Raw genomic sequence first — 25717 nt, 5'->3', positions numbered from 1 at the left:
GTTCCCAAATCTCCAGGAATTTTCCAAACCATATTTTGCAACAGGAGAGGGCTTAACTTAGGCTGGCTTGTGAACTTTGTGGAAACATGCTTGGATTTTTTGGAAACAGAATGCTGGATTAGATTGACCTTTGGTCTGACCCAGAAAGGCTCATTTGACAGTAACATTCTGCTGGACAGAGATCTTATTTATTTATCTGGAGAATTCACATCTCCCCTCCCTAATAAAATCTATGCCCATCCATCCATCCATCCATCCATCCATCCATCCATCCATCCATCCATCCATCCATCCATCCATCCATCCATCCATCCATCCATCCATCCATCCATCCATCCATCCATCCATCCATCTGAATAATACTGAAATAGTAATTTTCTAAAAAGAAGTCACCAATAACTTCTAAGATTGAATAGAACACCAAACAAAAACGTGGCAGCATCTTTAAAAAGCAATGAGAACGAGAACCACAACAGCATTCTAAGATTCTTCAGCGTCAGGATTAATAGTTTCAGGTGGGTAGCTGTAGCCATATTGGTAGAAGAGCAAGATTCGGGTCCAGGAACACCTTAAAGACCAACTAGATTTCCAGAGTATGAGCTTTCAAGATTCAAAGCTCCCTTCGTCAGACTAATAAAGCAAATCAACAAATGTTCATGCCACTGGCTTTTTGCCATCTGAGAGGCTGAAGGGGTTAACTGCACAGAGCTCCCTTTCTGCCTAGAGAGGTCTAGCGGTGGCGAGAAGGGGAGCTGAACACCTTCTTGCACAGCTGCTCAGGGAGCTATGAAAAGACCTTCCTGCCCTGCCCTGATTTCCTTCCTGGTGAGAAACTTCCCCTTTTTCTTGTATTTCCCTATTGGTGCATTTGAGGGAGTACGCCTATCCTGCCCAGAGGTGCAATGCAAAAGACACAGGTGAGTTTTAAAGCCAGGAGTGGAATGCAAGGGGAGTCGAAGAAGGAAAGCAGGCTGCAGGGAGAGAGGGAGGCAGTGAGCTTGCCAACAGGTAAATCAATGCTTCCTTTCACTGTTCCAGATCGGGGAGTGAGGGTGTGTGTCTCAGGCACTGCAGTGGTCCCAGGTCACCAGTTTCCTTGTTTTGCTACTTGGCGGGGTTGCCTTTTGTGGCATGAGACTGACAGATTTGTTGTGGCAGAAGCTTTTACGTGGGCCACAAATAGAGACTTTGCGGGGCCAAAGTCCCTCCTGACAGCGTTCAGACTCACAGCTGTCATTAGTCTTGTGGTGTTTCGAAGCTTTCGTCAGATGCTCGAAGTGGAGGCGTGGGTTGCAGTCCACAAAAGTGCCTGCCACAAAGAATATATTTTTCTTGAAGGGGCCTTGGGGTTTTCTGTCATTTTAACTACAACAGATCAACAAAGCTTATCTCCCTCCCCCTGATTTGGTACGACTGAGCTTTTTCTTTCCGTCCTCCTGTAATACTTGAATTTGGGGATGCTCAAGGAAGTTAACTGGGGACAGGCAAAAAGAAGTACTTCTTCACTCAAGGAGTAATTAAATTGTGGCATTCACTGCCAAGGGACATAATGATGGCCACAAGCACAGATGACTTTAAGAGGGAATTAGACCGCTTCGTGGAGGATGCTAGTACTAGGAGGTGACTTCAGGGGTAAGTCTTGGCCTCTAAGACGGCCAGTTGGGCACTGTGAGAGGGTGCTGGACTAGATGGACGTCTGGTCCGATCCAGAGGAACATCTTTAGTGTTCTTATTGCAATTCTTTTAGTGTGAGCTACAGACTCACATGCCTTCAGATCGCTACAAGTTAATATTTGTGTTGGGATGAGGTACTTCATGTCCCTAGTGCACATGTCCCTAGATGCATGTGCATGAGTGCTAAGGTACCATGCTATTTCTCGTGCTGTTTACTGCTGAGATTTGTTTTGAACAGGGCCGATTCCAGATGACTAACCTTAAGTCGCTTCATGCCGCCCTCTTCCGGATCGCGACGGGGAAAATGTGAAATATTGCGTTTCCTCGCGCGAGTTTTGCGCGATGACGCGCAAAACTCGCGCGAGGAAACGCGATATTTCGCATTTTCCCCGTCGCGATCCGGAAGAGGGCGGCATGAAGCGACTTAAGGTTAGTCATCTGGAATCGGCCCAGGTAAAATACATTGCTGTATTGATCATTGTCATCAACATGTAGGCCACTTCCCAGAAGAACAACCAAAAGAGAGGTAGTAGAACAGATGCACAAAGCAAGCAGAATCTTGTGCGCGCGCGCACACACACACACACAGAGTTTAGTAGTGCAGAATGAGTAGTGGGATCTGTAGGGGTGTTACAAGTGTTCAAATATAATTCTGTTTTCATCTGTGAGATTTTAGAGAGAGTGGTGTGCCTGTGGAGCTGATCCTAGCTCAGCCTTTGCTTTTATACTGAGGGAAATTGCAGTAGAGTTGACTCTATGGCCTTGTTCTCAATTGTGTGTGTTTGGCATGTACAGCTTTAAGCTACAGGTGACAGGTCTCATCACCAAATGTCTCTCCATGAAAGGAATTTTGTACATAGCAAATTAGGTAATTAGTATTGTCCTGAATATGCTAGTTTTCTATGTGAAGAGATTTTTTTTTTTTTTAAAAAGAATTCTACCACCACTACCTACTGCAGTCTGAAGCTGGTACAGCTAAGACATAGGTTAAATATCCCTGCGATAATTCGGTCTGAATGTAACTCTCTTTTTGTTATCCAGTAATTCGAATGTTTGTGAAGATTCTAAAGCATCACCTCAGCTCAGCCAGTTGATGCCTGTGGCTTCGTTGCAGCCTCCATAGCTACAAAATTCCTTCCCACAGTTAGATGTATAGAATATTTTGCCCACTTTGCACGACTTCTGTCTGCTGAATTTTCATTCGAATTCAAGAACTGAAGCTAGGAATAAAAATGGAAAAGCAGGATCCAGCAGGACCCAAGTCTGGAGGGAAACTGGAAGGCAGAGGAAGAGACTCCGATGTTGTCCAGGGGGAAACCATCCAGGAGTTTCTAACTGGGGCAGCCCCGCAACGAATCAAACAAGAACCAGATGAAGGACTAGAGCAACGTTGGGAAGCTCAGTGGCAGGCGTTCTTGAAGATGGTGACGTCCCCCCATCCAGAATGGAGACACTCCCAGTTTCCCTGTTCTATTTCTGAGGCAAATTTGAAGTTGATTCAGGCCGCCATCAAAGGAGCAGCAGATGCCAGCCAGTGGCCTAGAGGGGAATGGTTGACTCAGACGCTGCCGGACCTCCTTGGCGAAGCACAGCAGTCTTGCAGAAACCTGGATTCTTCTCAGACGTTGAAGGTTGAGATTCTGGATGACGAGGACACCTTCAGCTTGGAGATGCGGCGTCAGCGCTTCAGGCAGTTCTCCTACCACGAGGCTGAGGGCCCCCGAGAGATTTGCCGGCAGCTCCAAGAACTTTGCCATCAGTGGCTGAGCCCTCAGAAACACACCAAGGAGAAGATCCTTGAGCTGCTGATTCTGGAGCAATTTCTGACTATCCTTCCCTGGGAAATGCAGAGCTGGGTCCGGGAACGTGGCCCCGAGACCTGCGCAGAGGCTGTGGTCCTGGCAGAGGATTTCCTCCTGATGCTACAAGAGCCTGAGAGACAGAAGCCAAAGGTGCCAGCAGCTGCATTTTATTTTTATTATTTCATTTTATACTCCGCGTTTCTCCTAGCTGGGGACCCAAAGCATCATTCTCCTCTCCTCTAGTTTTTCCTCACAACCGATCCTATGAGGTAGGTTAGGCTGAGAGTGTGTGACTGGCTCAAGGTCACTCAGTGAGCATCCGTGGCAGAGTGGGGAATTGAATCTGGGTCACCTAGATCCTGATTCATCGCTACACCAAACTGGCTCTTGAGAAATCCCCAGACTGCTGGTCTGCTGGAGAACCCTGAGAGCTCCGGGGGGGGGGGGGTTGTTGTTCTCTTGCTTTAAACTTGTTCTCTCGCTTTTTTTTTTGTTCTCTTGCTTTTGTTATTAATGATGTCACAAGCTGCCTCAAATACTTAGGGGGGGGGGCTAATAAATATTTTAAATAAAAAAGAGATAGCTGCTCGATCTATCTCTCAGCAATGAAACAGTAGTGGAGTTCACCTGGAAATATCCCCACAGGACATTTAAACCAGGAGGGCAAAGCAACATTTGTGCAGGCCTTACCTTATGCTAGGGTTGCCAAATCCAGGTTGGGAAATTCCTGGAGATTTGGGGGTGGAGACTGGGAGGGAGGGGTTTGCGGAGGGAAGGGACCTCAGCATGATGCAATGCCAGAGTCCATCCTCCAAAGCAGCCATTTTCTCCAGGGGAACTGATCTCTGTAGTCTGGAAATCAGTAGTAATTCCAGGACGTCTCCAGGCTTGGTCTACAAGTGCTCTTGCCACAGTGTAGTCTGATTTTGTTGGATCTCGGAAGCTAAGCAGGGTTGGTACTTGGAAGGGGGCCATCAAGGAAGCCTCTGCAGAGGGAGACAGCACCAAATCACTTCTGCTCCATCCATAACTTGCCTTGAAATCCCTTTGGTGGAGTTGCCATAAATCCGTTGCGAGCTACTTGACAGCAGACACATATATATGTAGGCCTGGTCTACACACACAGCAGAAGGCCATAACAAAAAGTTCTGCACTTCTTCAAGCTGTGGATCAGGGATTACATTCCCCCCCACCCCAAAGATTCAGTATATTAAATAATTCTCTGTAAAGGGAAAACTAGCACAATGGGGAAAAGGCCTTTTTCCTGTAGAGAGGACTCTTCAGCCCCTGGTGGCTGGCAGGAACGGTTAACACCACCAAGAGGAGGAAGTGATGTGGCATTTCCTCAATTGTCTAAGGGAAAAATTTCAGTTACCCAAATTAATGAACACATTGCCAGTAGCTGATAACCTTAGGGTGTGTATTTCGGGTGTGAGGGAGGAATTACTTGTAGTTTGTACATTAACAACACTGGGCTAATTTGTATGAGCTGCTGTAGCATAGTGTTCATTTCATTTATTAGACTTATATCCTGCCCTCCCCGCAAGCAGGCTCAGGGCGGGTCACAACAGAACTAAAAAAAATAGTTCATTGGTTGTGCTGTGAATCAGCATTCTGCTGTTCTGACTCCCACGACTGCCATGAGCTAGGCAAGTGGCCTTGGGAAGCCACTCGTCTCTGCCCCACCTCCCTAGCTGTGTTGTGGGCAGGGCTTTTTTTCAGCAGGAATGCGGTGGAACGGAGTTCCGGAACCTCTTGAAAATGGTCACATGGCTGGTGGCCACGCCCCCTGATCTCCAGACAAAGGGGAGTTTAGATTGCCCTCCGTGCGGCTCCAGCAATCTCAACTCCCCTCTGTCTGGAGATCAGGGGGCGGGGCCACCAGCCATGTGACCATTTTCTCCGAGGGCAACCCACTGAGTTCCACCACCTCATTTCCCAGAAAAAAAGCCCTGGTTGTGGGGATAATAACAACACTGACTTTGATCGCTGCTCTGAATGGGGTACTAGTCTGCCTAGAAGAGCAGTTTACAAATGAACTGTTACTATTACATCAACACATAAATCAGTTTCCATTGACAAATTTAGAAATGGGACCACAAAGTGGTATAAAAAGGTCCTGTATGGAAAAAGAAATATCCAAAAAAGCATACCTCCATTACGTGTGGTCTGGAAGTTTGCGTACATGAAGCAGGGTCTAGATCTCATCAGTCCTTGGATGGGAGACAGACTGAGCAACCCAACACCATGGAAACCTCGAACACCATGTTTTGTCTACTTGGTGCGGTTTTCCTATTGCCTGGAAAGTTCCAAATCCATCATCGTATGCTGAAAAGCAAATTCACTCTTTGTTTTTCTCTTTCCAGACTCCTGGCCTGTTGGATGAAGCATTTATTAGCATCCCCAAATCTGAGCAAGATTCCGCAGATGCTATACAGATACCACTATCTATGGAAACCAGCTTGCTGGGTAAAGATCTGAGTCAGGACTTTTTTTCTAGGAAAAGAGGTGTGGAACTCAGGACTGCACAATGACGTCACTTTGGGTCAGCTGGAACAAGGGGGGGGGAGTTTTTTAAAGTTTAAATTGCCCTCGGCAAAAATGGTCACATGTCTGGTGGCCCTACCCCCTGATCTCCAGACAGGGGGGAGTTTAGATTGCCCTCCAAGCCGCTTAGTGCGCACGGAGGGCAATCTAAACTCCCCTCTGTCTGGAGATCAGGGGGTGGGGCCACTGGCCATGTGACCATTTTCAAGAGGTGCCGGAACTCTGTTCCACTGCGTTCCAGCTGAAAAAAAAGCCCTGGTCTGAGTGCATTAGGAGACTTTGGGGCTCATTCTACCAAAGCTTATTTCATACACTGGAGTGTCCCTAATGAAGGCGGCTCAGATGGCTGTAAAAGAAGATTAGCCAGATTCATGGAGGACTGAGGAAGGAACCTCTATTTGCCTTATTGTTGTTGTTGTTGTTGTTGTTGTTGTTGTTGTTATTATTACTCCACCTTTCTTGCTGAGATCCAAGGCAGATTACATGCTGCAAGTGAATACAATATAATCCATAGCACAGAGTAATAAATACAATATAATCAACAGGACATTCAATGAAAACAGATACAGTAGGATATGGTAGCTGCAAATTTGAAAACTAGCAGAAAGCCGAACCCATAGATTAAACCTTTCTCAATTAAAGTGTAAGTAATTAACATGATATTCGTAGCAACGTTGAATTGTCCAGTAGGAATAGCTAATTGGAACCTCCATGTCCAGAGACAGTATACCTATGAATATACATTCGCTGAGAGGCAAATAATAGAGGATGTTCAGCTGATGGGGCTTCCCAGTGGCTCCTGTTTGGCTCCTAGATGGATCTTTGGCTTTTCATATATTCTTCAGTGGATATTAGTAGAGTTGTAAGCTACCTAGTACTTCCAGCTCCCAATTGAAATCTATCACGTGTGGGGCAGGAGTTGGGATGAGCATCCCCCGCCCCCAGTCTTGCTCATGCCATCTTCATTTCTCTGAGCAGGGAGGTGTTCCTTTCTTCTGTCTTTCTGTTCTTCATTTTAGACGGGGGAGGGTATCTGAAAATATGTATTGGCATACGAATTTGACTTCACTGTTTGATAAGCCGTGTCACATACATTTGGCTGGATGAACTACCGAAGCCAGACTCTGTTCCTGTGCAAGGGGGCTGTTGGTGTCAGGGAGCATGCAGCGCAGGCCTGTGAGACCAGCCGCTGCATCCCAGACTGCAGGATTTAGGGCTTCTGTGTACTGTGAAATAAGAGAAGCAAATGATCAATTTGGGAGGTGGCAAAATTTGGGGAATGAGAAAAAGGGGGGGAAAATCCTGTCTTTCTCTTTGTGGCATGAGGTGGTTTACAGTTCATTCCATTAAGACTCATAAATGCATCAAATGAAAACCATCCCATGCTGGGACCTCTCATATCCCTCTAAACATCCTCACAAATAAAACGGCCGTACAGTGCTTACTAATCACCCTGCGTTCCCCCTTCCTTCTCATGCCACGGAGCGGGAAGCCAATATTCAGAAGAAGTGGGCCCTAGTAGATGCTAGGTATGTGTAACCCTGAGTGGCGGGGGGGGGGGGGGGACGGCCAGAAGATAATGACCACAAGAGCAGCATTACCCTACAGAGACATATGGAAAGAGACGGACCTTGGATTGGTCCATTTCAAGGTGTCACACCAGCAACTGGATAGATCAAATTTGGCAGTAGAGAATTTCCATCCATAGACAGGTGCACTGTGCAGACAGCGGGAGTATTTCATGTGTGTTTCAGGGGCATTCTGCCCACTGGCTGGTCATAGTTTCCCTGCACATGAACTCCAGTGTGATAGAGTGGTCATCCACTGAACACAGCTGTGCTTAAGGCATAACTGGCCTGTCCCACTCAAGTCCCGTTGGTATGTGACTATCCTTTTATTTCTTCTCTGGTTTCTTCCATTAACTTCTTGTACTTGATTCCCTCTGTATTAGTTTCTTCTCTTAAAAGACTCTCAGTGAAGACATAATGCAAAATCATGGTTTAATTAAAATATCCGTGTTTACTGTGATTTTCTGAACAAAGGTCACTCTGTGACCTAGGGTTAGGTAAGAGCCGTCAAATCAGAATCTGAAACAAAGACTTAAAATTGGTTCATTAGCCATGATTATTCTTAACTCTGGTTTCACGTGACTTACAGATGTGAACATCCTAGCTTGTTCTCCAGTAGTACCTTTGCCACATTGCAGGTCAGGATACCCACTAGGTCTCAGCTGGGGAAGAAGAAAGGTGATGCAAACAGCATTTGTCAGGACAAAGCAGAGACCATCTGTGAGCCAAATCCTGGTCCGATTCCAGATGGCCCCCCACCTCGCGAAACGTCACGCGTCGTCGCGCAGAAAACGCGAAATATCGCATTTTCTCGCGCGAGTTTTGCACGACGTCGCGCAAAACTCGCGCAAGAAAATGCGATATTTCGCGTTTTCTGCGCAACGACGCGCGACGTTTCGCGAGGCGAGGGGCCGTCTGGAATCGGCCCTGGTTTCATAAGCTAACCATAGTTAAAATAAATCATGATTTTGTCGTATGCCTGAATGGAGCCACTCTCACTCTCCTGTGTATACACATGCATGTACATGCTCACACATTAAATAATTTTGTTTGTGGCAGGAGACAATGATCAAGTTCCGGAGAATGAAGAGGATACTTTTCGTCTGCAAAAGTCCGAGAGTGAAGAAATGTGTGTCAATGGAATATCCTTGGAAAGAGCCAAGGGGAAATTTTTCCAGGGTCCTGAGTCAGAAGAAATTCCTGGAAGTCAGGAGGGACCTGAAAGGCACCAGGAAAGCTACTTGTGGAAGATGGCTGAACAAGCCCTCCTGTGTGAAGATGTTGACCGTAGCTTCCATGAAAGCCCCTTCCAAGACAGGACTGAAAAATGTCAGAGAACTGGCACCAGTGCTGACTTTGAGAAGAGCCTCCATCAGAGCTTGGACCTTCTCAAGAACCAGAAAAAGCGGGTGAGGAAATTTAAGTGCTCCTATTGTGGCGCAACCTCCAATATCAGAGCAAACATTGTGGTACATGAGAGGATTCATACAGGGGAGAAGCCTTACTCCTGTTTAACCTGTGGCAAAAGCTTCAGTCGGAAATCAACCCTCGTCCGACACAAGAGGACACACACAGGGGAGAAGCCGTATGAATGCTCAGTCTGCGGGAAAAGCTTCAGCATTCGGTGTAACCTCTTGCGGCATGAAAGGGTCCACACGGGTGAGAAACCCTATCATTGTACATATTGTGGACAGAACTTCAGTCGGAGACTTTTGCTTGTTATACATGAGAGGACCCACACAGGAGAAAAAACCATATAAATGCTCACAATATGGGAGGGGTTTCATTGTGGAAGTCCACTTGGAAGAAACAGACATGACATTTGGCCCAAGTCTTTGGAACTGCGTTTGCTAGCCTTGGATCCTTTTCTCCATCTTTCCTCCTTCCATCATTTTCCCTATTGTCAATGTTTCGATTGTAAGTTCCTTGGGGCAGAGACTGGTCTTAGTTTTATTTTTGCTTGCATTCTTTTGATATACCATCTTGTAAATAATAATTAATGCTCCAATTTTGGAGACACTTCACTGGGAAAAATACATTCTTACAAATGGAAATTCTGGGAAGAAATTATCATTTTTGTATTATTAGATCTGCTTTTCTAGTTAAATGAGTTTTCAAAGCAGAGAACAATATAAAAAAAAGTTCACATACAATGAGAACCTTCCAGGAAAAATACACACTAAATCTATTTTATTTATATCCCACCTTTCTCCCAATGGAGACCCATGGTGGCTTACATAATTCTCTCTTCCATTTTATCTCAACAACAAGCCTGTGAGGTAGGCTAGGCTGAGGGGGTGTGACTGGTCCAAGGTTACCCAGGCAGCGTCCATGGCAGAATGGGAGTTCTAATCTGGATCTCACACTCTCACGTTCAGGGCTGGCACTATCATTGAGGCAGTGAGGCGGGCGCCACGGGCACTGCAGGGCTGGAAGGGGTGCCGGGGGGGGGGGAGGCAAGCGCCACAGAGCTGGCGTGCCTGGCCCGCAGCTGCTACTGCAGCTGGCGAGCCCCACACCGCTGCCACCGCCACACACCCTCAACCGGGCGCAGCAGCTGCGGGACAGGCACAGCAGGCGGCCTGGGCAGCATGCGGAGCATGGGCAGCCTCCTCGCACCACCCCAGCCACCCGCCGGCCAATGGGGACGGCTTTGCTGCATGATGACGTCGTCATGTGATGACGTCGTCACGCAGTCCGGGGGCGCACGTTCAGGCTAATGTATCTAACAGCATTATTGTGAAGTTAAAATGGAGAAGAGATGTAAACCACTATAGGTCCCATTGGAGGGGAAGGTGGAGTATAAATGAAGTAAAATGAACAACTATACACAAATCTGTGTAGTCTGGAGAACAGTTGTAATTCTGGAAGATCTCCGGTCCCCACCTGGAGGTTGGCAACCCTATCTAAGCTTTGCCCCTTTTTCCATAATGGCTGCAGGCTGAGCTTTCACACAGTGGCTTTGCCTGCAACCACCTTGCTGGTAGCTGGCTTATGGCAAGCCCTGGTAGGGTTTTCAAGGCAAGAGACTAATAGAGGTGGTTTGCCATTGCCTGCCTCTGAATAGCAATCCTGGTTGTCCTTGGTGGTCTCCCATCTAATTACTAACCAAGGCCATCCCTGCTTAGCTTCTGAGACCTAACAAGATCAGGTTTGCCTAGTCTATCTAGGTCAGGGCAGCCACCCTGCTATTTCTCCTTTAGGAGCAAAGAAGATTTTTCTTTGCTCTGGCTTGAAGGAGAGAGTGCTGGGAGGTGTGTGTGTTTTGGCATGACATTGTGTGGATAATCCTACAAAAAATGGGGGCATGCTGGGAAAAATCTTCACGTAGCAGCAGCTCACACTGAACTAACTCGACCAGTGGTCCCACCCAGTGTAAGGTGGCAACACAAGAGAGTAAGCACTTCACCAGTTCTATTGGAGCTAGGGTTGCCAACTCCCATGTTGGAAAATTTGGGGGCAGAGCCTGGGCAGGGTTAGGGAAGGGAAGCAATCTCAGCAGTGTATAATTCCATAGGATCCACCTTCCAGAGCAGAGATTTTCTCCAACGGAACTGGAGAAAATGTAGTTTGGAGAGATGAGTTGTAATTCTGGGGACAGAGAAAAAGCAGACAGGCTTAATGACTTTTTTGCCTCTATTTTCTCCCTGAAGAACTCAGGCACATCTAGAGATAGTAGAAAATGTGGCAGGACACCTGAGTGGCTAATTGACATTGACAGAGAGGTAGTGGAGAGGCATCTGGCTGCACTGGATGAATACAAATCCCCTGGGCCAGATGGGGTGCACCCAAGAGTGCTGAAAGAACTTCCTAGAGAACTTGCAGAACCCCTGTCCATCATCTTCAAGTCCTCCTGGAGGACTGGGGATGTGCCACAAGATTGGAGAAGAGCGAATGTTATCCCAATCTTTAAGAAAGGGAGGAAGGATGACCCGGGAAACTACAGGCTGGTCAGTCTGACTTCTGTTGCTGGGAAAATATTAGATCAATCTGTAAGCATCTGAAGGACCGCTCAGTGATCCGGGGAAGTCAGCATGGTTTTGTTCCTAACAGATCCTGCCAAACCAACCTGGTTTCCTTCTTTGATCGAGTGACCAGCTTACTGGATCGGGGGAACTCTGTTGACGTGATTTATCTGGATTTCAGTAAAGCTTTTGATAAGGTCCCCCATGACATTCTGATGGGCAAACTGGAAGACTGTGAAGTAGACTATAGGACAGTTCAGTAGATAGGGAACTGGTTGGAGGACCGCACTCAAAGAGTGGTGGTCAACGGCGTTTCATCAGATTGGAGGGAGGTGTCCAGTGGGGTGCCGCAGGGCTCGGTTTTGGGCCCGGTACTTTTCAATATTTTTATCAATGATCTGGATGAAGGAGTGGAAGGGCTGCTCATTAAATTTGCTGATGATACCAAATTGGGAGGGGTAGCAAACACCCAAGAAGATAGAATTAAAATTCAACAAGACCTGAATACTCTGGAGAAGTGGGCAGCTGTGAATAGGATGCAATTCAACAAAGACAAGTGCACAGTATTACATCTGGGCCACAAAAATGAGAAGCACAAATACTGGATGGGGGATACACTTCTGGGCAGTAGTATATGTGAAAGGGATCTTGGGGTAAGAGTGGACTGTAAACTGAATATGAGCAGTCAGTGTGATGTGGTGGCAAAAAAGGCTAATTCAGTCCTGGGTTGTATCAAAGGGGCCATAGCGTCGAAATCGCAGGAGGTCATAGCCTCTCTCTATACTGCCTTGGTCAGGCCACACCTGGAGTATTGTGTGCAGTTCTGGAGGCCTCATTTCAAAAAAGGATGTGGACAAAATCGAGAGGGTGCAGAGGAGAACGACGAGGATGATCAGGGGTCTGGAGACTGAGCCCTACGAGGAAAGGCTGAGGGCCTTGGGAATGTTTAGTTTGGAGAAGAGGAGGTTGAGGGGGGGGGGCATGATTGCTCTCTTTAAATATTTGAAAGGCTGTCATTTGAAGGAGGGCAGGGAGGTGTTCCAGTTGGCAGCAGGGGGTAGGACGCGAAGCAATGGGCTAAAACTACATGCACAAAGGTACCGACTGGATATTAGGAAAAACTTTTTCACCGTCAGAGTACTTCAAAAGTGGAACCAGCTGCCTAGGGAGGTGGTGAGCTCCCCCTCACTGGCAGTTTTCAAGAAGAGGCTGGATGAATACTTGTCAGAGATGCTTTAGGCTGATCCTGCACTGGGCAGGGGGTTGGACTAGATGGTCTGTATGGCCCCTTCCAACTCTATGATTCTATGATTCTATGAAATGCCAGGCCCCACTTTACAGTTGGCAACACTCTCTGGAGCCACTCTCTGCAGCGATCAGAGCTGGCACCTGATCGCCGCCGCTGCTGCAGTACTGCAGCCTCCCTCCAGAACCTTTTGCCACTTCCCCCTGCTCCTGCTCTCTTTAGAAATAGCACAGCAAAACGCACATGCCCTGTAGCGCTTTCTGAACTCTCTGGAGTTAAGACTTTCTCTTTCCGGAACCCGACAGCAACAGGTAATTAGAAATGGCAGCCAAATTCTTGTGACAGGAAGGATTCTCGTGAGCGTTTGGAAGCTGGCATGCAGAGCTTTTTAGAGATGCCCGGAGGTGTAAGGAGATAAGAAGGATTATATCCTTTGGCCCACGGCGGGCAGCAATCAGGCAGCTGACGGGCTAGTGAAGGGCAGGATGGCAATTGCCACTTTTTCCTCGAATAAGAACATAAGAAGAGCCCTGCTGGATCAGCCCATTGGTCCATCTAGTCCAACATCCTGTTATACACAGTGGCCAACCAATTACTATGGAGGGCCAACACGGCATAGAGGCCGAAGCCTTCCCTGATTGCTTCCTGGCCACACTTCACTGTAAGCATCCACATTTCCCTCATTCCCCCCGCCCCTTTCTGTTGTTGGGCCTTCTTTTTGGTTAGAGAATGTTCCGATATTATTGCAAATGTTTTCATCTTCTCTTTCTCCAAGGAGCTTAGGTGGCGTACACTAGTTCCTCCCACCCCCACTTTCAGTGTTTTGGTGGGCATTTTAGCCTTCAGTGCAAGAGGAAAGTGAGGAAGTCCTGCTTCTGTGAGAGAATCCCTCATAGTAATTTTTAGTAGAATCCAAGCCAACGTGTGGAAATCTTTTTGAACACTGCAGGGCTTTTTTGTCATGGGATTCACTGGAACTGTGTACTGGTACCTTCTCGTGGGGGGTGGGTCTCTCAAGTCCTGAGGGGGGAATTAGTGGAAATTGGTGCAATCTTAAATACGAGTAGTGGCACATTTAACAGAAATGTCCTGGGACGTTTAACAGAAAACAGGATGCTCTCAATTACTAATCCTGTTCATGAATTTATCTATCTAGAAAAGTTATATGCAGAGTTCTGTTCAAGGCAACTTACAGCCCAGGACTGTTTCATGAAGGCTCTTCAACGCGCTTTGGCTTCTCAAGTCAAAAAGTTTTTTAAAAAGTTTTCACAAACTTTTATTGGTTTGTCTCAGATTTCACTGCCAAAATGCAGCATTTGGGGGAGAGTATCTTTCTTATGCAACCTATTTTCTTTCTGTTCTCTGTTTCCCCCCATAGTTTTACAAACCACCTTCGATTTGATGTTTCTCTTGGATGTGGCATATTTTTTGGCTGACTGCATTCCCTTATTTTATTTTATTTTATTTACTTCATGGGAACTCAAAGCAGTTTAAATGGTTCTTCTCACTCCATTTTATCCTCACAAGGTGGGCACCCAGTGAGCTTCCATAGCAGAGTGGGAATTCAAACCTGGCTGTCCCATATCCCAGTCTGACACTCTAACCCCTGTACCATGCTACACCACCCTCACACCACATATGGCATTGCCTCTGCAAACCTAAGCTCTCTTTGCAGACCATATCTCCAAGCAACACATCAGATATGTGAAGAGGCTTTTGCAGTACACTCCTTCAAAGGTATAAAGTTCGTGGAAGTTCCAGAAAAGGAGCTTCCATGAACCCTGGTTCGGGAACCCCGAACCAGCCTGTTTTGTGGGGTTTTTAGGTCATATTTTGGTTTGTACCCATCTCTAGTCTTCTCTTCCCAAGATTCCAGGGCTCAGGACTTTTTGCATGCAAAGCACATCTTTTATGATATAAAGCTAACATATATTAAGTAAGACCATGGGTCCACCTAGTTTAGTATTTTCTATTCTGACCAACCACAGCTGTCAGGGAAGGAAGGTCTTTTGCAACACTTCCTACTCAATTGCTCCTTTAAACCAGGGATGCCCGGGATAGAACCTGGGACCCTCTGCAGACAGTCTTTCCCATCACCTGCTATCGAAGATCGTTTGAACTAGAGGTGCCTGGGATTGAACCTGAGACCTTCTGCATGCCAAGCAGATGCTCTAGGACTGAGCCACAGCTCCTGCCTGTAGAGACTCACTTTGGAGCCGCTTACACATGAGACCTGTGCCCTGCCACTGAGCTTTGTATGCTATGACCCCTTCCTACATGTCATGACTGACCCCGAGAGCTGAAAACAAAAATAACAGCCATGCAATAGCTTTTATTAGGATCAACCAGGGCTTTTTTTCAGCTGGAATGCAGTGGAATGGAGTTCCAGCACCTCTTGAAAATGGTCACATGGCTGGTGGTCCCACCCCCTGATCTCCAGACAGAGAAGAGTTTAGATTGCCTTCTGCGCCACTGGCGGGGAGGGCAATCTAAACTCCCCTCTGCCTGGAGATCAGGGGGCGGGGCCACCGGCCATGTGACCATTTTCGCCTAGGGTGATTTAAACTTTAAAAAACTCTCCCCTTGTTCCAGCTGACCCAAAGTGATGTCATTGTGCAGTCCTGAGTTCCACCACCTCTTTCCCCAGAAACAAACCCCTGGGATCAACCAAGTTGAAACAGAACATTCTGCAAGCTTTGGAGCTCATCAGAACTCTTCATCAGGCCGGATGATCAAATTTTTAAAAGATAGAGGAGGGGAAAGCAGTTTTTTCAGGGTATGATGTTAAGACCTGTACGTGCTGGCATTTCCTGTAAAATGCATGCAGGTACATCGCTTAACCTCAGTGCTGGTGTTAGGTTACAGGCCAGCATGTTCTTTGGGAAGAAGCAGTAAGTAATTAGGGTTGCCAACTCTGTGTTGGGAAATTCCTGGAGATTTGTGGGTGGAGCCTGCCTGCAGAGGGCCAGGTTTGGGAAAGGGGGGGGACCTCAGCAAGCTTATAATACCATGGAGTCTGGCCTTCAGAGCAGTTATTTTTTCCAGGGGAGCTGATATCTGTAGTCTGGAGATCAGTTGTCAGTCTGGGAGATCTCCAGACCTCACCTGGAAGTTTATCATAAAGTGCAAGTTGCATGAAAAAGTGAACAATTATATAAATACAGCCAGTCATTCACCATAAATCTGAACTTCCTAGCATTCCTGCGGGATTCTATAAAGTGCTGTGGGATTCTATAAAGTGCTGTGGGATTCTATAAAGTGCTGTGTCAATGGTGCCTCAAGCACTCTGTTGTTTATTCTTGAAATATGTTCTCAAATGTGTGTTCTTACTGCCCTTTGAGTATAGTATGTGTATGTATATTAAAGAGCACATACATTCAATAATATAATCAACCCCCACAGTACTGCATGCATGAAGTCTGTGTAAATGGATGTATTTATACTCCATTGAAATATCCAACTGACAAGTGGATGCTGGATATTTGTAATGGCGAATGACTGACTGTATTTATCTAATTGTTCACTTTTTCATGCAACTTGCACTTTATGATAAATTTGGAATGTATTATTAATGTCTTGATGTGAGACCCGTGGAAACCCTACTATTTGTTACCCACCTGGAAGTGGTTTAACCTACAGTCGGCTTTGCAGTTGCTAACCCTGATGCTCAAAGGGTTAAATGCAGAGAGCCTCCGTGGCTAGAGAAGACCTGCCTGAAACTGAAGGGGTGTGTGCTTGGGGGTGAAAAGTCTGGAGCATCTTTCCTTCCTGTTCCCTTTCAATTAGGAATAAACCTTTTGGATCTCCTGTTCCCGTGACTGCACATTTCCATGAGAGAATATACAGGTGAGTTCAAACACGGATGGGAGACCAGCACTCCTGGAAAGCAAGGAGGTGGGAAGAAAGCAGGCAGGAAGATTTATTTCTTTTTTAAATGTATGCATAATACCTTATTGACTTCCCTTTGAACCATAATTACACATAGATGAAGACTACAGGTGGGGTGTAGGTTAAAAATCCCATAAACAAGAGTTGTGTAATTCTTTTTTAAATTACAACTGAGGAACTGGGGCTCCCACTAACAGCAAGTGTTCTAGGAAGTCCCCTGTAGTCCATGCATCTGACAAAGAGAACTGTGATTCTCGAAAGCTTATGCTACAATAAAATTGGTTAGTCTTAAAGGTGCTACTGGACTCTTTTTGATTTCCCTGTAGCAGTGGTTCCAGGCAGAGGCGAACCTGGAATTCTCTTTGTGTTAAGCTAAGGCCCTCTTTGGATCAGGAGGCATTGCAGTTGATCACGGTAGGAGAGTGACCCCTTTTCTCTTCTGTACTGTTCAGTGAGGCACCAAAAGCCCAACCTGGACGAAATCCCTTCTTCTAAGGAGCACAGAGCATCGTGTAGCAGTACATGTATGTATGTCTGCACATGTATGTGTATGTGTAATCTTCCTCTCTCTCATTTTATCCTTATAACACCCCTGCAAGATAAGTTAGGCTGGCCAGGCACACTTTGTGGCTGAGCAGGGGATTTTAATGCAGGTTTCACATCCGAAACTACACCATTTGGTCCTGGCTTCCTTGGTCCTGAAAGATGCAGGCCTTTTTGATAATGTGAAAATAAACAAATGAAGATTTGTTTAAAGTATTGATTTCTCTCTCATCCTCCTACCCCAGAATTTCTTTGTACTTTTTCTCACGCTGACATTTTGACAGAATCATAATATTGTATGTGCCAGAGGCTGTTAGCTCTGATAATGACAGTTCAGCAGTTATGAACTTTGAATTTCTTTTCCTGCCCCAGAGCTGCAGCTAAGGATGAAAATGGAGGGGCAAGCCACACCAAGGAAGAGATTTGGGGCATAAAGATGAGACCCCCCACATTGCCAAAGCTGAGGCCCACAAGAAGTATGTGCCACAACAGTCAAAGCGAGACTTGGAGGCAAGGCTAGAAAAAAACACCTTCAGTCAGGAAGGAAAACTTCCACTTCTGTCTCCAACAGGAAAACAGAACGAGGATTTTCAGGTCTCGTTCAGAGGAGTCGCTGATGCCAGTCGATGGTCTCTAGGAGAGCGCGTGACTCAAATTATGCCAGGCCCCAGTGGAGAAGTCCAAAAGCGGAATCCTTTTGTGAAAGTGAAGGAAGAGAGTCTGGATAAGGAGGATCAGGGCTTTTTTCCAGCAGGTTCTCCCTGGATCTGAGATCCGGTACCTCTGAAAAAAGATCATGTGCCTGGTGGCCCCGCCCCCGGCACCCAAAGACCCGTGGATCATCGCCCCTCACATGTGATAATAGAGAGATCCACCACCTCTTTTCCCAGAAAAAAAGCCCTGAGGAGGATACCATCAGCCCAGAGATGTGGCACCAGCAGCTCTGGTACCAGGAGGCCAAGGGGCCCAGAGAGGTAATGAGCCACCTGTGGGGACTAAGGAGTGGCGCGCGCACATGCGCATGCACACGCACACACACAGAGTGCGGGAGATTTTTTGGTAAGATGGCAAGTTGCAGAGAAAGAAATGACAGTTTTGGTCATCAGTGTAAATAAAATAGACTCACAAACTTCCTGCGAGTAGTAGTCTTGGACTGTCCCTGGCCCATTCTGGCATAATGATTGCAGCAGAAAGGGTAATCTTCACCACACCTCGTTTTTACTCTTTAACTGAGATGGGCTTGCAGATCTGGGTTTTAATCTCGCTGAAGAGGTGAATCTGTGTTTGACTGTACTTTTTCAGTTTGCAAGGAGGGGCTCACTTACTTCTCTATATAGAAAGCTAACAAGATAAACATACCTCTATGTACAAGGAGAGGCAGTTTGGTGTTGTGGTTAAGAACAGCGGGACTCTAAGCTGGAGAGCTGAGTTTGATTCCCCCACTCCTCCTCTTGAAGCCAGCTGGGTGACCGTGGGTCAGACACAGCTCTCTCAGAGCTCTCTCAGTCCAACCCACCTCACAGGGTGATTGTTGTGAGGATAATAACAACATACTTTGTAAACTGCTCTGAGTGGGTGTTAAATTGTCTTGAAGGGTGGTATATAAATCAAATGTTGTTGTTCTTGTTATTTTCATTTGGATTCTGTCACATAAATTCCCCACCGACAGCTTGAAGTGGTACAGGCCCAGATCCAAGCTCGCCACTAGGGCTGCCTGGTCCCCGGGTGGGAGCAAGGATGCCCCAGTCCCATCCTTCACCCCCCTCCACCACTCACTGGGATGACGGGGGGAGGCAGAGAAACAGGTATCCCAGGCACATTTCTGGCGCGGTGCAACAATGTCACTTCTGGCCCCAGGAGCGCTCCTGTGCTTCACACTGGACCAGTTTGGGCTCTCGGCCCAGTGTAAAACATGGGAGCGCTCCTGGGGCCTACACATTGATGTCACTCTCAGACGTGATGAGAGACTCATTAAGGTAAGTGCCAGGTCTCCGGCCACCCTACTTGCCACCTCAGTGAGAATTAGGCCTTGCTTGGAAAATAATGTGCATGGCAGAGGGAGAAAAGCACTCGTACTCAATTGCTGTCTTGATGGCTCTGATGGGGAAGAAAGATAGACTACATTGTAAATAATGATAATAAATGATTGAGCAACATGTGTCTAGGAATGCTCCCTGATGCTAAAAACTCCCTGCAAACAGAAAACCAATTCAACAACCTGTGCCATTTTTCTATTTGCATTCGGTTTACCATCCTCTAGGCGGACCTGGAGTTCGCCCAGAATTACAACTGATTTCCGGACTACAGAGATTAGCTCTCCTTGGAGTTGCCAATTCTGGGTTTGGATTAATTCCTGGAGATTTGGGGGTAGATCCTATGGAGGGTGGGGCTTGGAGAGGGGAGGGATGTCAGTGGAGTTTAATGCCGTAGAGTTCACCCCCCAAAGCAGCCATTTGCTCCAGGGGAACTGATCTCTGTAGCCTGGAGATCATATGTAATTCTGGGGGATCTCCAGGTCCCACGTGGAGGCTGGCCACACTAGAAGCAGGGTTGCCATCCTCCTGGTGGGGCCTGTTGTTCTACTGGAATTACGACTGATCAGTGTTCCCCTGGAGAAAATGACTGATTTGGAGGATGGACTCTAGGGCATTATGCCCCACTGAGCTCCCCTCTTCACTTGGCCTCCCCAGGCTCCACTCCAAATTTCTAAACCCGAAATTTGCAACCCTAAAGAGGCAGGGGTCTGCTGTGAGGGGCTGATGGGTTGTTTTCCTTGTGCTACATCCATCTCATATCTCCCATGATGCCTTGAGTTCTGCTTTTGTTTCAGACAGGCCTTCTGGGAGGCCCTACAGCGCACTGTCCCAAATCAGAGCAGGAGCCATCACGCACTGACAGGATGTGGCTCTCCAGGAAGGCCAAACAGGAGCATGAAGGGGTGGCTGGAGCACTGGGTAAGAGAGCGGTTTCTTTGCTCGGTACAGCCAGAAATGTTGAGGCACCTGAGGACTTTAAGGGGGTTTCATAATGCAGTGTGAAAACTCAATAACCTGAATACAAGTTGCCTCATATATTCTTGTTTCAAAGTTCACTTTATCTTTTAAATACATCTTGTCATTTAATTACCTCCATGCATATCATTAAATAAATATAATTGCATCCGTAAATATATAATGTTAAGGTTAGACCATGGCCGTTTCCAGACGGCTTACCGGCCCCCGGAACGTCGCGCCACGGTGCGGGGAAAACGCGATATTTCGCGTTTTCCCCGCACCGTGGCGCGACGTTCCGGGGCCCGGTAAGCCGTCTGGAAACGGCCCGTGTGTGTATCTAAAACCAGAACTTCATTATTCATACCGATTTTAAAAAATTAAACAAAATTCCACTGGCATTTAAAAGCCTACTGACATATATTGCAATGTAAGTTTTCATGAGTCAGAGTTCACTTCATCAGATCTGACTCATGAAAGCTTATGCTGGAATAAATTGAGTTCGTCTTTAAGGTGCTACTGGACTCCTGTGAAGTTTTGCTAACTTAGCTACCCCTCTGGCAAAAAAAAAATCAAAATGTGTAACACAAAGCACACAAAGCACTTCAAGTTTTCCCTGGAGGTGATGTCATGCTGCATGCACCAACAGCACCTCCGTTGTCTCCCACCAGGCATCAGCCAACAGCCGTTGGCTGGCAACCCTACCTGTGAGGTAGGTTCAGCTGAGAAAAAGTAACTGACCCAAAGTCAAGTGTCCATGACAGAGTGGGGACTGGAACCTGGGTCTCCCAGATCTCAGTCTGACATTCTAACTGGCAGGGCTTTTTTTCTGGGGAAAGAGGTGGGTTGCCCTCAGAGAAAATGGTCACATGGGTGGTGGCCCCGCCCCCTGATCTCCAGACAGAGGGGTGTTGAGATGGCCCTCCGCGCCAAGTGGCGCGGAGGGCCATCTCAACTCCCCTCTGTCTGGAGATCAGGGGGCGGGGCCACCACCCATGTGACCATTTCCAAGAGGTTCCGGAACTCCGTTCCCCCGCGTTCCCCCTGAAAAAAAGCCCTGCTAACTGCTAATGGATGCTGTCCCAAACTGTATGTCTGTATCAGGATTTATTCTTTCCCCCACAATGCATAAGCATATAAATTATGCCTTTCTCCTCTCCAATCTATGAGCACACACATTTATCCTCTTAACATGACTAGCTGATGGTGGCCAAGACAGGAAGTCGCCATTCCCCTCCCAAATCTGCTGCCTGAAGCCACCAGTCCTGTTCCATCTATCACGTTTTCTTTTCTTTCTCAGCCTGGTTTTTCCCTCTTCCTTTTGGTTAGAAGATGTTTTGATATTAAGGACATTTTTATCCTGCTGTTCCTTCAAGGAACTCAGGCCAATATCTTACTCCTCCATTTTATCTCCACAACATCCCTGTGAGAAAAGTTATTCTGAGAAACAGTGAGTGACCCAGTGTCACCCAATTAACTTTATAGAGGAGGGAGGATTTGAACACAGATCACCCCAGTCCTACTCTGACCCTTTAACCATTTCACTATGCAGCAGGCACAGTACCACTAAGATAACGGCCCTCCCAAACTCCAAAACAAGTACCAAGCCTTCCAAAAAGTGGGGTGCTGATGGTGGTTTTGACATCTTCCTAAATATTCCTCAGGACTGAAGCTAATAATTGATTCCTTCAGTATTGGTGCTCTGTGATTTTGTTAACCTTTTAGTTTTCCTGGTAAGAGATTCCTGCTCTTTCTAATATGAGATATGTCTTATAAAGCTCTTGTTTATTCCAGCAGATGATGAGAAAGTGAGGGGAAAAGAGGAGATGAATCTTCATTGGGGAAGACCTTGGCAAGTGGTACTCAATGAGACATTATTGGAGGGAAACAAGCAGAATGTCTTTCCATTTTGTGACCAGGAAAAGGTGCCTCCAAATAAGCAGGAGGTAGAAAGAGGGCTGAAAAGCCATCCAGGGAAAGCAGCTAAGCAAGTCTTTCTTTATGAGGAAGATTTACTTGAAGAGGAAATCTGCGGTCACAAGAGAGTCAAGACAGGTACTGATGAAAGCGTCTGTCTTCGCTTTCATAAGGATCAGATCATGCAAATGGAAGACAAATGTTATAAATGCTCACACTGTGGGAAAATTTCCAGTTGCCGAACACTCCTTATTAAACATGAGAGGGTCCACACTGGAGAGAAACCTTACAGATGCACCATCTGCAGCAAAAGTTTTGGTCAAAAAGAATACCTTCTTATTCATGAGAGAATCCACACAGGAGAAAGACCATATAAATGCCTAGATTGTGGCAAGACCTTTAATAAGAAAGCAGCCCTGAGTAACCATGGGAGAACCCATACAGGAGAGAAGCCGTATGAATGTTCAGACTGTTGGAAAAGCTTCAGCACAAATTCTCATCTCATAAGGCACATCCGAGTACATACGGGGGAGAAACCATATAAATGTTCGCTCTGTGAGAATAGCTTCAGTCAGAGGTCAGATCTTGTCATTCGTGAGGGGACTCACAGTGATGAGAAGCCGTATAAATGCCCTGAGTGTGAGAAAAGCTTCAATTCTAGATCCAACCTCACTCAGCACAAGGAGGTACACACAGGAGAGAAACCATACAAGTGCTCAGAATGTGGGAAACACTTCAGCAAAAGCTTCAATCTTATCGAACATAAAAACATTCACACAGGAGAGAAGCCATACAAGTGTGCTGAGTGCCAGAAAAGCTTCATTTCAATGTCCAACCTGATACATCACAAAAGAACTCACACAGGGGAGAAACCGTATGAGTGCTCAGAGTGTGCGAAAAGTTTTGGTACTCGATCCAAGCTGGTAGAATATAAAAATATACATAGGGGTGAGAAGCCCTACAGTTGTTCCAGCTGTGACAAAAGTTTCATTTCAAGTTCTAACCTCATCAACCATAAAAAGGTACACACGGGAGAGAGACCATACAAATGCCTTGACTGTGGGAAAAGCTTCACTCGTAGGTCCAAACTGGTACAGCATAAAAGGATTCACACAGGAGAGAAACCGTATGAATCTTCAGTCTACAGGAAAAAACTTCCGTCAGAAATCATGCTTGGTTAAACATGAGAAAATGCACGCAGGTGCTGAAATTATATAAAGGAATATGTTAGGAAAATATAACCCAGAGTTTAAAGGCCTAAGGACAAGAGCGGAGATTTATGAGCGCTGAACAACTGTGAGGAGGGCATAATTTGCAAAGGAGAAGCAGCAACCTTCACCCTCACTGGCCATTTTTCCTCAGCAGGTCTCTCCTCCCTTCATTTCCCCCTCAAACCAGAGTTCCAAGCATCTGTCATATATCAGATGGAAAGCAACCCTGGGGAGGGTGTTTCAGGGAAAGACAACCAGGGAAGGATTAAGCGACTCCCTCAACACCCCCACCCCATCTCCACAGTAGATCTTGTCCTCTGCTAGTGGTCTTGTAGTTGTTTGGGGGTAGCTCTGGTCTGCAGCCAGCCATGCAGTTCAGTCCCAAGTATCTAGAGTCTGAGGGAAAGCATCTGTCATACTTGTCCCACTAGACGATTCATAGGAGCAAAGAAATGAAACTGTACAGCAAAGGAGAGCCCTGTTAAAGATTGGTTATAAAAGTGTTGGGTGCTCAAAGGAGGATCCAGTCTATGTCCCTATAGTAGGCTGAGGTGGCACAGTCCTGAGGATGCAGAATGGACTGTACCATTTCAACCTATGGAAGGATTCACTGGACAGGTAATTCAGTTGCGCGATTCACAGCCAGTGGAGACAGCAATGGCCACAAGTATAGATGACATTAAGTGGGAATTAGATTCATGAAGGAGGGGTCCATCAATGGCTGCTTTTCATGGTGACCAAAAAGAACCTCCTCATCCAGAGGCAGCGAACCTTTGAAGTACCCGTGCTGGAAGGCCACATCAGTGGAAAGTCTTGGCCTCTATTCCCTGTCCAAAAGCATCTGATTGTCCTCTCTGTGACTAGACTAGATTGATCCCTGATCTGATCCCACAGGGCTCTTCCTACGTTCTTATGCAAGCAAGGAATGTAATGTCTTGACTCTCCCTCTTAGAAAAAAACAAACCTGTAATGATAAAACTAGCAGATTCTAGATTTTCCCCTGCTGTGCTAGTTTTCTACAGAAATCCAGTGTGGTGCAATGGTTAAGAGTGTCAGGCTAGGATCTAGGAAATCCAGGTTCAAATCTCCATTCTGGCATGGAAACTTGCTGTGTGATCTGGGGCCAATCATACCCACTCATCCAAACCTACCTCACAGGGTTGCTGTGAGGATAAAATGAAGGCGATGAGAATGATGTAAGCTGTTTTGAGTCCCCATTGGGAGAAAGGCAGGGTATAAAGTAAGTAAATGCTTGCAAGGGGACTTCTTCGATTCCAAGTCTGAGTAGTACAGTCCATTTGGCTACTTTATATAATCTCACCACCATAGGTAACATGCTGCAGAATTAGGGGGTAAAGTTATATGGTGGTGGAGTGGCAGGTGCTACTTCAGACAGCGGCAAAAGAAATTGGGTTTTTTTAATGCTCGCTCTTGCAAAGAGAGCAGAAAACTAATAAAGCAGGGGGCAGAACTCAAAACCTTTCTCTCGGATGTGCTAGGTGTTGTTTTTTTCCCCATTTCCAGGCAATTTTTCCCAAGGGGGAGCTTTTCACAGTGATCCTTCCACCCACAGCCTGAAGGGGCATAGTCTATTCTGTTGCTTCATTCTGCTGCCTGCTGACATGAGACTCCCAACTGCTTCTGAGACATGAAAGTAGCCCTTTCTGGTAAATTTTGGTCCCTAATACATTCAACGCTGGTGTGGGCGTGTAGGAATCTGAAGATTTTGTTCCAAAGCTGTTGCACCATTGGGAAAAATTCCACTCATATTGCACTTTAAAAACAGAGAGCAAGACTGGATTTTTTAGGTTGATTGTATTTTTAACCATGTTTAATATACTCATTTATATGTAATTTCCCCAGCATTTGTTTAATACTTTGTTTTCTTCAGCATTCTTCTACACTGTATTCTAGCGTAGAGGAAGGATTTTTATTTTTTATTATTTACTTAATATTGAGCTGCATCCAATTAAAGAAATATTAGTTCATTAAATTATGTGCATTTTATGTTCGTTAATCAAGTAGTTTGTTTCTATTGCTGAATTAAAAGTATGCTTTCTTTGGGAATAGCTGTTGAAACGTGTTGAAGAGTGTTGGAAGCTACAGTTGGTGTAGAATGCTGCAACCAGAATGCTTATGCGCATGCGCGCGCACGAGCGTGTGTGGGGTGTGTGTGGGTGTGTGGGGCCAATTACTGGGGGTTATGTTGACCTTTGAGGCACCAAAATTATGGAATTTCCTCCCACAATTTATAGTGCAAAATGCATTTGCCAACAACATGTAACTGGAGGCTCAGATTACAGTGTGAGGTGGGGAAAGTTCGCCCATCACTTGTAGGAAACAGAAAAGGCTTGCAGTGAATGGGG

The 25717-nt window shown here is 46.3% G+C and overlaps 2 protein-coding genes across 4 annotated transcripts; both read left to right on the top strand.

The window, feature by feature from the left end:
* The first annotated feature begins 862 nt into the window (after positions 1-862).
* Positions 863-9615, top strand: LOC129329402 (zinc finger and SCAN domain-containing protein 23-like). 2 transcript variants are annotated; one of them, XM_054978963.1, is made up of 4 exons: positions 863-917; positions 2716-3626; positions 5843-5945; positions 8651-9615. In XM_054978963.1, the coding sequence occupies exons 2-4, from the start codon at positions 2907-2909 to the stop codon at positions 9349-9351; spliced, it is 1524 nt and encodes a 507-aa protein (XP_054834938.1). In that variant the 5' UTR covers positions 863-917; positions 2716-2906; the 3' UTR covers positions 9352-9615. The 2 variants fall into 2 exon arrangements, with proteins under 2 accessions (XP_054834938.1, XP_054834939.1); XM_054978964.1 differs by lacking the exon at positions 863-917 and adding an exon at positions 960-1008.
* Positions 9616-17722: 8107 nt separating this feature from the next.
* On the top strand, positions 17723-25219 carry LOC129329407 (zinc finger protein 436-like). Of its 2 annotated transcripts, none has more exons than XM_054978971.1 (3): positions 17723-18207; positions 20064-20187; positions 22021-25219. In XM_054978971.1, the coding sequence occupies exons 1-3, from the start codon at positions 18160-18162 to the stop codon at positions 23319-23321; spliced, it is 1473 nt and encodes a 490-aa protein (XP_054834946.1). In that variant the 5' UTR covers positions 17723-18159; the 3' UTR covers positions 23322-25219. The 2 variants fall into 2 exon arrangements, with proteins under 2 accessions (XP_054834946.1, XP_054834945.1); XM_054978970.1 differs by having other exon boundaries at positions 22018-25219.
* Positions 25220-25717: the final 498 nt, after the last annotated feature.

The sequence above is a fragment of the Eublepharis macularius genome, chromosome 4, assembly GCF_028583425.1.
Source record: "Eublepharis macularius isolate TG4126 chromosome 4, MPM_Emac_v1.0, whole genome shotgun sequence".
Taxonomy (NCBI): Eukaryota; Metazoa; Chordata; class Lepidosauria; order Squamata; family Eublepharidae; genus Eublepharis; species Eublepharis macularius.
This window is presented reverse-complemented; position numbering and strand designations above follow the sequence as displayed.